The sequence below is a fragment of the Drosophila serrata genome, unplaced genomic scaffold (assembly GCF_035046125.1).
Source record: "Drosophila serrata isolate PLE 108 unplaced genomic scaffold, ASM3504612v1 contig_376, whole genome shotgun sequence".
Classification (NCBI taxonomy): domain Eukaryota; kingdom Metazoa; phylum Arthropoda; class Insecta; order Diptera; family Drosophilidae; genus Drosophila; species Drosophila serrata.
This window is the reverse complement of record NW_028257274.1, coordinates 2,869,480-2,885,730: the sequence shown is the minus strand read 5'-3', so window position 1 is coordinate 2,885,730 and position 16,251 is coordinate 2,869,480. Positions and strand designations below refer to the sequence as shown.

The 16,251-nt window shown below is 40.4% G+C and overlaps 3 protein-coding genes across 3 annotated transcripts; 2 read left to right on the top strand and 1 right to left on the bottom strand.

Moving 5' to 3' along the window:
* Positions 1–9,707: 9,707 nt before the first annotated feature.
* Positions 9,708–10,487, top strand: LOC147642661 (uncharacterized). The gene has a single exon (XM_086839833.1). The coding sequence runs from the start codon at positions 9,708–9,710 to the stop codon at positions 10,485–10,487; it is 780 nt and encodes a 259-aa protein (XP_086695959.1).
* Positions 10,488–11,383: 896 nt separating this feature from the next.
* LOC147642660 (uncharacterized) lies at positions 11,384–12,163 on the bottom strand. The gene has a single exon (XM_086839832.1). It carries the CDS (start codon positions 12,161–12,163, stop codon positions 11,384–11,386), a length of 780 nt encoding a protein of 259 aa, XP_086695958.1.
* Positions 12,164–14,618: 2,455 nt separating this feature from the next.
* LOC110176540 (uncharacterized) lies at positions 14,619–15,398 on the top strand. The gene has a single exon (XM_020942930.2). It carries the CDS (start codon positions 14,619–14,621, stop codon positions 15,396–15,398), a length of 780 nt encoding a protein of 259 aa, XP_020798589.2.
* The last annotated feature ends 853 nt before the right edge of the window (positions 15,399–16,251 follow it).

The following is a 16,251-nucleotide window of genomic DNA, read 5'->3' as shown; positions in this document are numbered from 1 at the left end:
GTCCTCGTCCTTTTTTCTTGGGTAAAGGGAAGTTCCTTCGATTGCCTGGAAGGCAGCATCGAGTTTGCGTAATGCAATAAACAGCTCGTAAATATTTTGATACCAATTTTCCAGCGTAATTGACTCGATGGTACTTTGAATGTCAAACAATAAATTCAATTACCAATCCATAGGCCCAAAAGTAACAGCCTTAACCCTCTGCAAACTCCCCACACACACACACTCTTACTTGTCTTAACCCTACTACTGCACGTGCTTTGGCTCCTTGCCTGACATGGATACACCGCCCAGACCTTCCAAGGAGCCACAAGGATGGGGATTCTGCTGGTGTTGTAAAACCAAAGCAAGCGGAAAATCAACGCACAAGTCGATAAACATTTGTATGAACAGCGAAAGGCAAAAGAACAAACAGCACCCCGAAAAAAAGCGAAGCGAAAGGAAAACCCCAAAGATTCACTTATGTAGTTGTAATCAGAAGTGGAAGGAGGCGGATGAATGAGGGCCAAGGGTTGATCGCTGCAATGGCGTAAAACAATTTCATATAAAAACAAATGATTCCTGGCCAGAACATAAACAAAGAGCCCATGAAATGCGGGGAAAAATGAGATACGGGTAATCGGGATGGCAGGCAGGATCAAAGCTCAAGGGAAAGTCTCTTGAAAAGATAATATATCCTAAAGCTAATCCGTATACTAAGCTAATCCATAAATTGCATACTTTTGCAGTATATTATAATTTTAAGCAGAAGGTTATAAAAAGTCTTCAAAATATATATATATACTCTGTCAGTATCAATAACCGAGTTGATCTAACCATGTCCCTTTGTCTATTTATAATCAAACTAGTTCCTGAATTATGAAGCTATCTAATTTAAACTTAGTAATTAGTCTTCTATATAATCTCACTAGTATAGAAATCGGAACGGACCGGATCTGCCAACTATATCATAGCCAAGGCCGATCATTCCTGATCAGAAAAATTATAGGAAAAAACTTGTATAAATTTTCCTTTCTTGTAGTCTTATAATTTCAGTCAAAAGCATAAAACGCAGTGAAGAATTCATTTCCGACCTTATAAATTATATATATTATTAATCAGCATTATTATTCAAGTCAATATATCTAAGTCCCGCAAAAATTTATTTTATTTTTAATTTTTCAAATTTTATAGAGGTTAAATTTTAAATTGAGTATGCAGACTTATTAACCTAATAAAAACTGGCATTGAACAGCTTTCCGAATTGAATGTAGTTTGGCTTAGTTATGATGATTATCATAATGAAACTAAAACTATGGTTTCCTGAAGTCAGCGTCTATTTTCCTTCTTGTTATAATTAAAATTATTTAAAAGTTTTTTAAGATATTAAATTTTTTATATCCTTTATGGTTACTCCCAAAAATATATTTTCTAAATTAATATACATTAAAATATTAATAATATATATTATAGCTCACGTGTTTATATATAAAAGATTTATTCAAGACAATTGGAAAGCATCAAAGTAGAATTTTCAATAAAACAATTTTATCATGAAGGTGAAATTTCTTAAATAATTCGAAACACTTAAAATTTTTTTGATTCAAAACTCTTAATATTTACATACCGAAAAATTTCAATAAATAAATCTTAAAAGTTAGATCCCTCCATAAAACAATTTTAGTGATTCGTTTACGAGTCACAAATTGAAATCTATAATATTTTGCTCGGCGTCCATCGGAAAGCAAAAAAAAATGTATATAAAAAACCTTCGAGGAAAATGGTGGAAATCCACTGTAAAACAGGGAAACAACAACCGCCCAGTGCTGAGGGCAACAACAATGACAGTCAAACAATGCAAAATCAATTTAAATTTTCATCTCGCACACACGGCAAGGGGGGCATGGAAAAGCGCACACAAAATGGGTGAGAAAATCAGTAAAGCAACCGCAATCTCTTACCAAATTGTTTCGAGGGTTGCCATTGCCGTGCTCTGCCTTTTTTTTCTCCACGATTTTATTTTGTATTTTTTTTTCCACTTTCTCCGCCACGCAACTCAATCATAAGTAAATATCTGCCTGGCACACACGCACGTGGAAAAAAGAATGAAATATATGGGATGTGGGAGAGGAAAAGCGAGGCTTATTATGCCCCCGGGTGAAATATAAACGGAAGATGGTCCTGGGGGGTTGGGGTGTTGGGGTTGAAAAATAGGGGCTGCTGTGTCCGCAAAAGGGTGCCAGGGAGACGTCTCCGTCTCTCCATCTTCGAAGCAGCGGGTTGGCAGGCGAGACACGTTCTAATAGATTTTTCCAGCCTCTCGCCTTTTGACGCTTGGCAGGCCGTACAAGTTACACATGTTGCTTTTGTTTGGCTTCCTGTCACACATACAAGCACACAGGACGCGAAGGACCCACGTTCACGCACATATATGCACTACGAAAAAATATATGTTACAGGAACCAAGACAAAGACGATTGTGAATTAATTTCTAAGATTTTGTTATACAGGAAAAACAAGCTAAAATAATACCTTTCTTAAATATTTCAAAAAATTATAAGGCTTTCCTTAATTCTCTTACTTATTTGTAAGTTTTGTGGTCCTATATTTTTTGCGTGTGCACCACCTTGAAACACTGGCATTTGACATGGCTCAAGTTGTGCCTCAATTTAGGCCCGTAAATCCTTTATTCAATTCTTTTTCGCCGCGATAAGCGCGTCACCGCTTCAAAAAAAAAATTCGCAAAAAAAAAGGATTTGAGGGACACAAATCGGCATTGATTAGGCCAACAGGATAAACCGGGGATAAGGCGCACGAGGCCATAAGTCCCATAAATCCGGCATATGTATGTGCGATGCGATGCGATGCGTGACGTGATGCTTTCGGGGCTCATCAATCTATGCAAATTGCTGCCAATTGACTGGCAAAGTAAATCCGAAAATTATGCCATCGGCGTTCCACGGACAACAATGTAGAATGGCAACGGGCGCAGAAGCGCCTCCAAACGAATCTGGTCGCTGCAATTGACAGGCTGGCGGATGCCTGACCAAGAATAGCCAGCGGGTGGCAGGACCAGGAGCAGCAGAAGGTTCATCTCCGCAGGAAGAGAGTGAGCACCGGAGCCAGAGCCAGAGCCGGAAGCTGGCATACAACTAATTGGACATCCGTTTGCCCCGTCGATTATCGACTTTGAGAACGAGGACAAGGGCAAGGTAAAGGTAACTCAAGTATTCTTTCCTGCTGCTACTTTTCCTTCCAGTCTGCAGCTCCCTTCCGCAGTTCGTGAATTTTCCGCCACGTTATTAACACCAGATTGAGTGAAGGGACAAGGGCATCCTCCTGGCCACCCGGTGTCGTCATGGCTCCCACTGTCGCTCTATTTAGCTGCCAGCCTCGTGTCCGCTGGGACACAAAAGAATTGAGCCTGGAACGCTCCAATTGCCGGTGTCGTTTGGCTTGATTTAATTGAAGTCGATTACCCAGCTGGAGATGGCACACCGGGCCGCCAGCTGGGCAGGCTCATTAGATCGATCCAAGTCCCACTGCACACTGTGCAATAATGGCGACAGGAAATCAGTGAGAAATAAGTGAGAAATTGAGATTTAAAAGATGGAATCGGTACTTTAAAACAACATCTTTAAACAAGCTTCTTAATTGTTAATTTCATATGTAATTTGATAGCTTTTTGGTGCAATTGATGTAACTGCTGTGTTGGGTCTTAAATCGTTTTTACTAAACTCTTAAGTGCCCTAAGGAGCCAACAACTAAGCCGCTTAGTCCCAGATTTATTAGATTCCACAACAAAGACGGTGCAAGATCAATGGGCTTGCCTGGCCAGGTCGCCTCTTTCAAGTCAAAAGTTTCTGCGACAACAAAACCACTTCAAAAGCCGCCTTTCAAGTGGCACTGCAGCGCGCCAGTTGTTTGTCACCTGGTCGTGATTCAGTGCCTCACCAACCCATTTGGTGATTCATTAGCACCACCCGCATCTGCCCGCTTGGCCCCCTTTTATGCTGAGCTCTCTTAAGCTAAATTAAGTTTTGATAATTCCTAATAATCTATTCAGGCAAGTTTTCAAAAATGTTTGTTCACTTGCCTGTCGCTCTGAGAGGTTCGCCTGCAATGAGGTTGGGTTTTCTCATTTGTTCGTGGGGCTTCCCAGGTTTTTGGGGTTAGAGGAAGGCAAGGGACTTCCCCGAGATGGAGATGAGGTGAGCTGAAGCTCGCTTTTGTTGTTGTGCCCCGGTGCCCCCCCCCCCCCTTCGGTGTGCAAATTGAATTTTGAAATTTTCTTAGATTTGAATTGTTAGATAGCTGGCGACTTATTAGAACGGAATACACAAAAACCACATACAAAAGTTTTGCGGTGCCAGCGATAGATTGCACTGAACAAAAATAAGTGTTCAGTTATATAGAATTTAAATATGTTATGTATGTTTGCATAATTTAGGGATCGCTTATTAAACATTCATCATTTTACTTGGAAAAATATATGATTTTGCTACTGATGTAACTCTTAAGATCAAACATTAAATCTCACCAACATTCCGCTTTAAATTACTAACGTTCCAGGCTTTTAAAAAAATTTCTTTGGTATCTCCATCTCCATGCACAAGATTAATATATAAAATTGCCATTGCCATTACCATTACATTTAAATAAAAAATAAATGCTCAAAAAATAATCAAAACTTACTGAAAGCTGTCAATAACTTTTATGAATAGAGTGTAGATCTTATCATTTAATAATAATCACTAAAAAACTGACGATTGATACGATATTTTAAAAGTACATATTTATTTTGTACTGATTTATTTATATAATAATAATAATTATTAATATAATAATCAAAAGAGAAAAGAAAACTGATACCCGACAGCATAATGAAAAGAAAGCGTGTTTAATTTGTTCAATGACAACCTCGAATTATTGTCTTATTCACGGGATTATAGGTGTACAACTATGAATATAATATAAAACAAGTAAAAAGTAAAAATAAAATAATAATTTTAAATTATAACATGTCGAAAACCAATAGATAATGTTGCTTTGCTAATGTTGCTAAGAACATAGAAAACAACAGTCAATGTTTCACAGGTTTTTCTTTTCAGATTTTTCCATTAAGTCCAATTACTAAAAAAGTGCATGCAATAAAATTACAAAATAATGTTCGAATTAGAAACCATTTTATTTTTCTCCCAGTGTAATGGCTTTGAAAAACTTTTGTGCGAACAACTATTGTTGAAAAGTTTTCAATTGAGAATATTAATTTAGCCAATACATGTGGGCCAGGGACCAAAAGCAGCAGCGGGTGGGCGGGCGGTCTTGGCGTTCTGGCAAACCAAAACAAACGGTAAAAGTTTTGTGGTTTGCCAAGCATCAAAACCACGCCCCTTCCGCCTTCGACCCATTCCAGTCAAGGAATGGTGGCAAGGGATCATCAGAAGCCCAGCTCAGGTGCCTTCTAGACACTGTTCATCCTTCTCGATTCCAAGGGCGACAAGACGCCGGCATAATGTGGTTTTTGCGGCGCACTTTCTATTAGACGAGCGGAAGTATAATCAAGAACACTCCATCCAACTCCACCACCGGTTCCAGGGGGAACCACCCGGGACAACCACTCGACGGTGCACACGCACTCTCTGGCCCAATTAGCCGTGTGTCCAACCAAATTGGCTGTGGGCCCTGCTTTTGTTGTGGCCCCAAATGAAGTGGAGTCCCATAATCAAAGCGGCGGGGCCATGCGGCATATTCTGCATATACAGTAAGTAATGCGGTCAGTTGTCACTTTGATCTGTCCAAAACAGGAAAGATTATGAACTCCACAAAGGATGGAGGTTAATCCACTCGAAAAAATATCAATTTAAATAGATTTAGCAGTTTAATTTGCTTCTTAAAGTTTAGTATTTTGATTTGGATTTTAATTCTGTCACAATAATTAAAATAATAGTTTAATTAATGTAAAACTTAAGTCCCGCAGACGCCTCTTGTGTGAATTTAGTTAGTGCTACATTCCTGGTTTAATCTTTGTTAAATCTTTAAAACAGTTAAAACTTCTTTAAAGTAAAGCCCTCTAGGCTTAATCAACTCTCTTAACTAAGTTTAAATTTAATTTTAAATATATTTTCCTATTTATTTTCTTCAATTTTTTACTTAAATTAACATAAAACTCAAGGGATTCACTTGATTCTGCGAGTGTGTATATACAAGAAATGGAATTCGGATCTTGTTAAGCCGCTGGGCACACGACACGGGGTCGTCTCCAGCCCATGTTCACCTGCAGGGAATTAGCATGCAAAGCCCAGCCACTCTCATCCGTATCCGCATCCCTCCGGAAAACACACACACACACACACATAGAACACACACACTCCTTGGAGGTGGGGCCGGAGGTGGGTCAGGTTATGAACATTGCGCTCATCATCGATGGCCGGCGGCTAAACTGGCGGATGGCGGATGGCAGACGGCAGCTGTTCGAATGCTCAGCGACTGGGGAGGGGCGGGGTCTCACCCTTTCTCCCCTTAACTACCACATTTGGAAAAACCCCTGCCAACGCCTCTGGAGCTGTGTCCGAAAAATGTTTTTACCCGGAATTTGCATGGTAAAACGGCAACATGGTATAGTGGTCATCGTCAGCTCCGCTTCGAGTGTTGTACTACACTCAAAGTCTATTCAATTATACCCTGGCACTAAGAGGAAACTTATGAGAGAAAATCAGGATTAAAAAAATAGGAATTGTCATCCAAAAAATGGGGTTATTATTAATCAAATTTTCTTTATATTTATTGCAAAAGTATGTTCCATTTTTGGAGGGAGTAGCTCTCAGGGAATAACCTATCTTCATTACCTTTTAAGTTATCATTTTGGCACAATTTTTCATAGTTTTTGAGATATTTTTATGATTATTCTGTTATTTAAAATTGTATTATGAGTCATTGCTTAACTGCCTTATGACATACATAACATACATCTTATAAAAGCTGTGAAAACTGCTTAAAATATTTGCCTCTCTATACCCATAAATAAATTATTAACAAATATGAAAAAACTTTTTATTTGTACTTCTATCTTTCATAAATTTCATATTCATTTCTTAAAGATTTTAACAATATTAATCCTTCGTAATACATAAAAATGTATCCTTCAGTGTACAGTCAAAGTCCATTCAATCACATACACACACCCACCATTCATGGCCAGGGGAGTGCCAAAGGAAGCTTGGAAGCCTGGAACCAGAGAGCTCCGGCTCTGGCCAGAAACAGAAACAGAGACTGAAACTAAACCAAACGCAGGTCCTGGCAACTGAACCAGGGACCTGAGACTCGGTGTCTTTGCCCAGCGGTAACAACTGTCCAGCGCAGGAGGAGCTCGGTTCACATTTGCTTTGTTTTATGCCAGGTACACATGTTTGTTGCTTGCGTGGTCCAGCGGAAGCTGTGCGGGAATGGTATAGTGAGCATGCGGACATGGGCAAGGACATGGACATGGACATGGGTATGGGCGTGGCAGCTTGTTTCCGGTGCGTTTTGGAGCGGCGGGAAACGGGGGAAACGGGGGTAACGAAAAGAAAGCACACTGGCAACCTGGCGCCTGCAGTAAATTGAACTTTTGCATTTCAAGTGAAATGTCCGAACAAAGCATCAATGGTGCTGACATCATCTACACCTCTCTGCGACCAGAAACCAAATCAAAATGTTGAAACAAAAGGCAGCCAAATAATACACACAAAAAATTGTTATGGGGAGAGGGAAACGTAGCCAAAAAAAATCCTTGAACTGCCCCAAAATACTCGCACTCTCGGAAAATGAAGAAGTTGAAAAAGGGTTTTAAACTGATGAAGGATTTGTATGCACTCCAAGTAGGAGAAGCTATTCGGATCTTGGAAGAGTTATAAAAATGAATAATGTTAAAAAATATTTTATAACTAACCGAAATGATTCCAAGTCGTGAAAGCTTTGAAAAATATTTTAAAATATATATCAATGTTATAATGTATATTTCAATTATTATTTATATTTATATTGTTTATATTTAGTTTTATAATTTATGCAGCAGAAAACATCTCGATCCAAGAATAATCCTAGTAAAAATTCCCTTATTAACATTAATATTTTTCAAGAAAAATAATCACTAACCAATAAAGCCAACTATCTCACATTTCATTGATAACAAGAAAGAAAGCTAACTTCGGCACGCCGAAGAAAGAAAGAAAGCTAACTTCGGCACGCCGAAGTTTATATACCCTTGCAGATAGAACTTCTATGAATAGGAATCCATACAATATAAATTATATATATTTGTGTTAAAAAAACAATGAAGTAATAGCTGCTTTCATTTCATTCACCTATACATATTATATTTGCAATTTTACATACACAGATTTGCATTATTCCTCTACATCAAACGATCGTTTGTATGGCACCTGTAAGATTTAGTCGTCCGATTTTCATAAAATTTGACACAAAATTTAAGACTAATATAAAATAGCTATACCTTAAATTTTATGAAAATCAGCTGAAAACTGAAAAAGTTATAAATTTAATTGTATTAATTTCTCGATCGTTCCTATGGGAGCTATATGATATATAGTCCGATATATGATTAGTCCGATTTTCATAAAATTTTACACAAAATTGTAGAGTATAGTAAAATGGCTATATCTTAAATTTGATTTAATTCTAATGAAAACTGAAAAAGTTAAAAATTTTTTTGTAAAAATTTTACGATCATTCCTATGGCAGCTATATGATATAGTCGTCCGATCCGGCCCGTTCCGACATATATACGAGTGAGAGTATATAGAAGGCTAACTACAAAGTTTCATTCAGATAGCTTCAAAACTGAGAGACTAGTTTGCGTAGAAACGGACAGACGGACAGACGGACAGACGGACAGAAGGACAGACGGACAGACGGACAGACGGACAGACGGACATGGCTAGATCGACTCGGCTGTTGATCCTGATCAAGAATATATATACTTTATATAGTCGGAGGTGCCTCCTTCACTGCGTTGCAAACTTCTGACTGAAATTATAATACCCTGCAAGGGTATAAAAACTATCTAGTTCTGGAATTTCTGCAACCAGAAAAAGCAGAGCACTCACAGACCATCATGGAACATTTTCGGCAGCCGGAGTAGATGCAGAAAATCCAAAGCTGGGCAGGCACAGAAACCTCCAGTGCAGAGGTGAGTTTCCAACGAGAGTCAGGTGGTATTAGCGGCACTGGAAAGCCTCTGCCAATCAGCCAGGAATGATGGCTGCCCCTAATGGATGCGTGATGGGAACATGAGGGAAAGCTTAAACCGAATGCTCGAATAATTAGCGAGGTAATGGAAAATTCAACAATGGGGGAAGAACCGAAATAATTACCTCATGTTTTCCAGACTTATTTAAATTTTTTTAAACGGAATAATGTTAAAGAGTTAAGAGTTTCCTCGAACTGTTTATTAGCGGGAAAACATGTTGTGTTAGCACTTTTATCAGCTATTAAGTAAACGATTGATCGCCTTGGGGAAAACCCTCAAAGAGGCCACGCGACTCATGGGTGAATCAACCCGGGTCTTAAATCCCTTACGTTGTGATAAAAGCACGCAACAAGCGATCCAGTCGATATGCCATCGATCAAATACCCATCGAGCTGTGCGCCCGCCTAGATAAGGATTCCCCTATAAAAGCTGTTTTCCCTAGTTAGCTGACCATTCACCAGAAACCACTTCAGCGATCGACATGGCTTCCTGCTCCCAGCTCCTCATCGTGGCCCTCCTGGGTCTGGCTGCCGTCAGCGCCACTCCAGTGGTTCAGCAGTCCGGAGCCGCTCAGTTCACCTCGTCGATGACCCGCTTCTTGCAGGCCTTCAAGAGCATCATGCCCTGCGGCTTTGGCAACATCCCTGCCCTGGGTCCCATCATCACTCCCTTCTACGAATACCAGGTCATCACCGATGACTTCAACATGGTGGGAAATGTGACCAATATGCAGATCCAGGGACTGAACAACTTCCAGGTGCTGAGTGCCAGCGATTACGGCAAGACCGGTGTGGCCTCCTATGATCTGATCTTCCCCAAGATCCAGATTCTGGGCTTTGCCGCTCTCGATGGCTTCATCAACATCGGTGGCTTCAAGTTGCCCATCACTCAGAATGATGTCATCAACGAGGCTTTCTTCGATCTGCGCTTCGTGGGCAGCTACAGCTTCGCCAGCAGCCTGACCAACTCCTCCGGACTCCGCATGGTGGACTTCAAGCAGACCATTTACCTGGCTGGTGTTGAGCTGGACAACTGGAACACCCTGATGAACATCTCGACCAACAACTTCTGGAACCGATGGGTAAAGATCCTGCTGCCCCTGGCTCTGGAGGAGATGCAGCCCAAGATAACCGACATCCTGTACCAGAACTTCCTCGTTCCGGAGGTCAACGATATGCTGGCCAATGTGAGCATGCAGGAGCTGGTTAACTTCTTCGACACTCAGGCTCAGCTCTGGGAGAATGCCAACTGCCAGGCCTAGAGGCCTGGAGGCCTAGTGTTTTCGCTTCGAGTGAAATACAATATTTAGCAAGCAAAGACATTGTGTTTGGTTCTCTAATTGGGGATGCATTACACATACGCCACGTGGTACTATGGCTTAGGGCCTAATGATGCATCTGTCAGAAGTCAGTTTTGCATTAAACTCTGTGTTGCACTAAACTCTGTAATGAGGGATTCGAAGGCATTGGGTTTCCAATATTGATTATCTCTAAAATTCTATTTGGATCAAAAAAGGGGGTAGAATGCAGTTGCAATTTATCACTTTAAAGGAAATAGTCATCGATGAACTTTAAAGAATTAAATTTTAAAGCAGAAATTTTTTATTTAATCTGCAAATAGTTATAATTATTACAGACACCATAGATGTGCCGATGAAACACGTTGGCTGTGTTTATTTTCTATTTCAAAGCCTTCAGTAAGTAAAATGATTGGAAAATCACATTGGCACATTATTTAAAATAAAAGCTTGACAAATTTATGCGATGAATATTTAATATTTCAAAAACATTTACACTATAAATAAAATGTATAGCCGAATACAAATAAATCACAAGTTGATTATTGCATATGCTCCATATATAAACTTTTACATATGTATGTACAAGGCTTCTCTTTTAATGGTTAAATGCATCTCTAATAACTGTTTTAATAACATTTGTTGTTTCTTGCTTAATATTATATTTCAGTAATCGAAACTCTGAAGCCTTGATGCCTCCAAGCAGTTAGCCTATCTATAAAATACAGAGATTTGGTTTAAGTTTAGTCTATATACATATGTATGTATATTCCTCATAACCACCTCAACTAAAGTGTAAGTTAACTCAGCTTCTTTGCTTGCTTTATACTTTATTTAAATAATTGAACCAGTGAAGGATTCTAAGCCTGGCAGTTGGCATTCTCCCAGATCTGGGCCTGGGACTCGTAGAAGTTAACCAACTCCTCCATGCTCACGTTGGACAGCATGTCGTTGATCTTCGGGACGAAGAAGTTCTGGTAGAGGAAGTCGCTGATCTTGGGCTGGATCTGCTCGAGGGCGAATGGCACCATGATCTTGGTCCACTGGTTCCAGAAGTTGTTGGTCGAGATGTCCCACAGAGCGTTCCAGTTGTCCAGCTCCACGCCGGCCAGGAATACAGTCTGCTGGAAGTCCACCATGCGGAGTCCGGAGGAGTTGGTCAGGCTGCTGGCGAAGCTGTAGCTGCCCACGAAGCGCAGGTCGAAGAGGGCCTCGTTGATCACGTCGTTGCGGCGGATGGGCATCTTGAATCCTCCAATGTTGATGAAGCCATCGACCTCAGCGAAGCCCAGCATCTGGATCTTGGGGAAGATCAGGTCGTAGGAGGCCACACCGGTCTTACCATAGTCGCTGGCACTCAGCACCTGGAAGCTGTCCAAACCCTCGATGCGCATGTTGGTGGCGTTGCCCACGATCTGGAGATCGTCGGTGACGTATTGGAACTCGTAGAAGGGAGTGCTCAGTGGGGCCAATGGGGGAATGTTGCCGTAGCCGCAGGGCATGATGCTCTTGAAGGCCTGCAAGAAGCGGGTCATCGACGAGGTGAACTGAGCGGCGCCGGTCTGCTGCACCACCGGAGTGGCACTGACGGCAGCTAGACCCAGGAGGGCCACGATGAGGAGCTGGGAGCAGGAAGCCATGTCGATCTCTGAACTGTTTACTGAACTGTTCGGTGAGCTGCTGGTGAATGGTTAGCTATCGAGGAGACATAGCTTTTATAGGGGAATCCTTATCTTCGCGGGTGGGACTATTCGCCTGCCTTTGATCGATTGTCCATCGAGGTAATCGCTCTTATCGGAGCCTTAGAGCATTGATCACTGATCGCTTCTAAGTGAGTCACCTGCTTGTGGGTTGTCTCTTTGGAGTTTCCTTGGCCATAGTTCGACCAGACTAAACATAGCACGATTAAAGGCTTAAGATGTGGCATGGAAACCCTTGTTGCCAACCGAGTTGGAAAATGAATATATTATTGATTGGTCTTCGCTGGTGGTCGCTCTAAAAAGGTGGCCTGATCAAAATGTATAATCTGCAAATTATGAGAACCAAAGTGGCTTTCCATGGAATCCATCCATTTCTGTCAAGTGTCTTTGGGACATAATGTATTGGATTAATTTATGGTTACCGAGAATAACCAAGTCGTTCTCAGAAATCTTAAAGGTTTTATAAACACTGGAAGGCACGATCAAGTAGATTTATTTTATTATTATTTGTTAACATAACAGTGGCTAATTTTTTTTTAATTTTTAGAAAAATTTGGAAAATTCAATTAATTTTTTAGAATTTTTCAAATTGAATCCTTTAAATTTTCAGCCGAAGAATATTGAATATTTATATATTATAGTAGGTATTAAAATAAGTTTATTCTTTAAAGATTTCTAACTTTTCATAATTTGTATTACTCTCAATAAAAAATGTATAAACATTTTATATAGTTTGAATAAAATCAATTAATTTGTTCTTTATCATGAACATTTTTACTTACCTGATTTATGTATCTTCATCTTCATCTTGTTATATTTTAATTGTAAAAATTAGGTGCACTCCGCACGGACACACTCAGTTCATAAGATACCCTATACATAAAAAAGTCAACACACACACACCCCCAATTTTAACACTTTTCTTTTTCTTTTCTTTTTCATTTCTTTTCATAAATTTATAAAATAAATTTCACTTCACTTAAAAAAAAATTAAGAAAAAAACAAAAAAAATGCACTTCACTTTTACAATTTTATTAAGCACTATTTACTTTGACTTTTAAGCTTTTTTTATGATATTTTCTATTTCACTTTAATTCACTTTACATTTATTAACACTTTTTTTGCACATGTGATTTGTTATCTGCTGAACTTACTTTCTAATCACTCTTTGTCTTTTATCCCGAAGATCCGTTATCCAAAACGACGAGATAATGAAGGAGGAAAGGAGAAAGATGAAGTGTGTGTGTGTGGTTAAAGATTATTTTTCTTTCACTTTAAATTGTTTACTTTTTAATATAACTGCAGCCGTCTTGCTCTTTTTTTGCAATGAAGAATGGTTAATTATTATTATCCAAGTATTTATACATAGATATAATAAGATGTGGATGATCTCCAAATTAAGATTTATTTGCTGAATAAATCCACGATGTTTTAGGCTGCACACACAAGAGCTTACGGTCGCTTAAGCTTCTGCACTCACTCCCACTCTTCAGCTTTTTTTCTGATATGAGCGTGAGAAAATGAGAGAGAGAGATATATAAAAGCGTGGGAAAGATCTATGCAGCCTTGTCAGATTAAGCTAGATTCTAAGCCAAAATAAGCTTTATATTTATAAATATGTTAGATGGTTGCTAAAACAGGAGCTTAAGTTAGTAGTGCTAGAAAGCTTAAATAACACCAGATTCCCTTAACGAAAAAAAACACGATTTGGTAGTTTTAAGAAGTTATAGTATAGTTTTAAAGTACATATGTATAAATAATAATACATTTTAAAATGAATTTATTAAAAGAAATATTCAATTAATTTCATTGTTTTCAGACTAATAACTCTTTTGGAACTGAAGACCTATCAGTAAATAATTACAGAAAAAGCCCAACACATTTTCTAACTTAAGGGAATTAAATTATTTAAACAATAATTTGATGCATGAGGCTGTGCACCGAGATTTCTCAGAAATGCAGTTTCCAAGAATTTACCACACTCTTAATTCGATTGACAGAAATTGATGTATTCTAAATTTGGAACATTTATTTACACCGAACCGATTTAATTTTTGGCTCGTGCAGCCTTTCCCAAGCGCCACCAATCAATTAGATATTAATTTCGGCCGCACAATCACCCGATAAGACCCTTGAGGCGGTGTCTAGTCTGGCCCACTCACCCACCTAGGGAACCCCTGACACTCGGCAAACAAGTGACTCACTTAGAAGCGATCAGTGATCAATGCTCTAAGGCTCCGATAAGAGCGATTACCTCGATAGACAATCGATCAAAGGCAGGCGAATAGTGCCACCCGCGAAGATAAGGATTCCCCTATAAAAGCTATGTCTCCTCGATAGCTAACCATTCACCAGCAGTTCACCGAACAGTTCAGTAAACAGTTCAGAGATCGACATGGCTTCCTGCTCCCAGCTCCTCATCGTGGCCCTCCTGGGTCTAGCTGCCGTCAGTGCCACTCCGGTGGTGCAGCAGACCGGCGCCGCTCAGTTCTCCTCGTCGATGACCCGCTTCTTGCAGGCCTTCAAGAGCATCATGCCCTGCGGCTACGGCAACATTCCCCCATTGGCCCCACTGAGCACTCCCTTCTACGAGTTCCAATACATCACCGACGATCTCCAGATCGTGGGCAACGCCACCAACATGCGCATCGAGGGTTTGGACAGCTTCCAGGTGCTGAGTGCCAGCGACTATGGTAAGACCGGTGTGGCCTCCTACGACCTGATCTTCCCCAAGATCCAGATGCTGGGCTTCGCTGAGGTCGATGGCTTCATCAACATCGGAGGCTTCAAGATGCCCATCCGCCGCAACGACGTGATCAACGAGGCCCTCTTCGACCTGCGCTTCGTGGGCAGCTACAGCTTCGCCAGCAGCCTGACCAACTCCTCCGGACTCCGCATGGTGGACTTCCAGCAGACTGTATTCCTGGCCGGCGTGGAGCTGGACAACTGGAACGCTCTGTGGGACATCTCGACCAACAACTTCTGGAACAAGTGGACCAAGATCATGGTGCCATTCGCCCTTGAGCAGATCCAGCCCAAGATCAGCGACTTCCTCTACCAGAACTTCTTCGTCCCGAAGATCAACGACATGCTGTCCAACGTGAGCATGGAGGAGTTGGTTAACTTTTACGAGTCCCAGGCCCAGATCTGGGAGAATGCCAACTGCCAGGCTTAGAAGCCTTCACTGGTTCAATTATTTAAATAAAGTATAAAGCAAGCAACAAAGACAAGTAGACTTAGTTTGGGAACGATTAATCAGAAATATAACTTAAAATTTAAAACAAAAAGGAACCTGGGCCAGGTTTTCCCTCTAACCTTAACTGTTAAATTAAACAAGAGCAAACACAGTAACTTGGCACCTGAACTATGAATACATTACACATACGCCGCGTGGGCTGGCGAAAAGTGAAATTCAATACGTGTATAATTAAGCTAATGAGGCAGCGCTAGATGGGGCCACGGGGCGTCAGGTGTAGAGCCCATAAATCTCAATTAAAATTCAACACATTTTGTTAGTCAAAACAGGAATTGGGTGGAGACCAGTTCAGGGATCGGTCTTCGATGGCCAAACTCCTTCCCCCGGCCGGGGCTTCCTTTGCCGGCGCTCTTGTAATCCGCTTAAGTAACTCAACAGGAACGGAAACCGGAAATGAAAACCATACAGTGTACAAAGCAGCAGCGAGAGAGAAAGGTGAGGCCTCCGCAGAGTACAGAAGACAGAAGGCGCCTCCGGAACGTGGATGAACTGAGTTGGCTTGGGTTTGGGTTATGGGTGGTTTTGGGTCAGGCGAGCTACTTCCGCTGCTTGTGCGATTGCTGCTCCTCGGTTTTTCCACTGCGCACAAACAGAAAGTTTCCATTTACACTTGAACAAGTCTCTATCACCTTTTGATTGAATTACAAACTAAGTTTATTTATGTTTATTCCTTAAAGATCTGAAATTTTACAGATATTGTATAGAACTTTCTTGATAACTAAACCTATGAAAAAATAAGCTTGGGATATGATTATTTGCATTATTTCTTTTA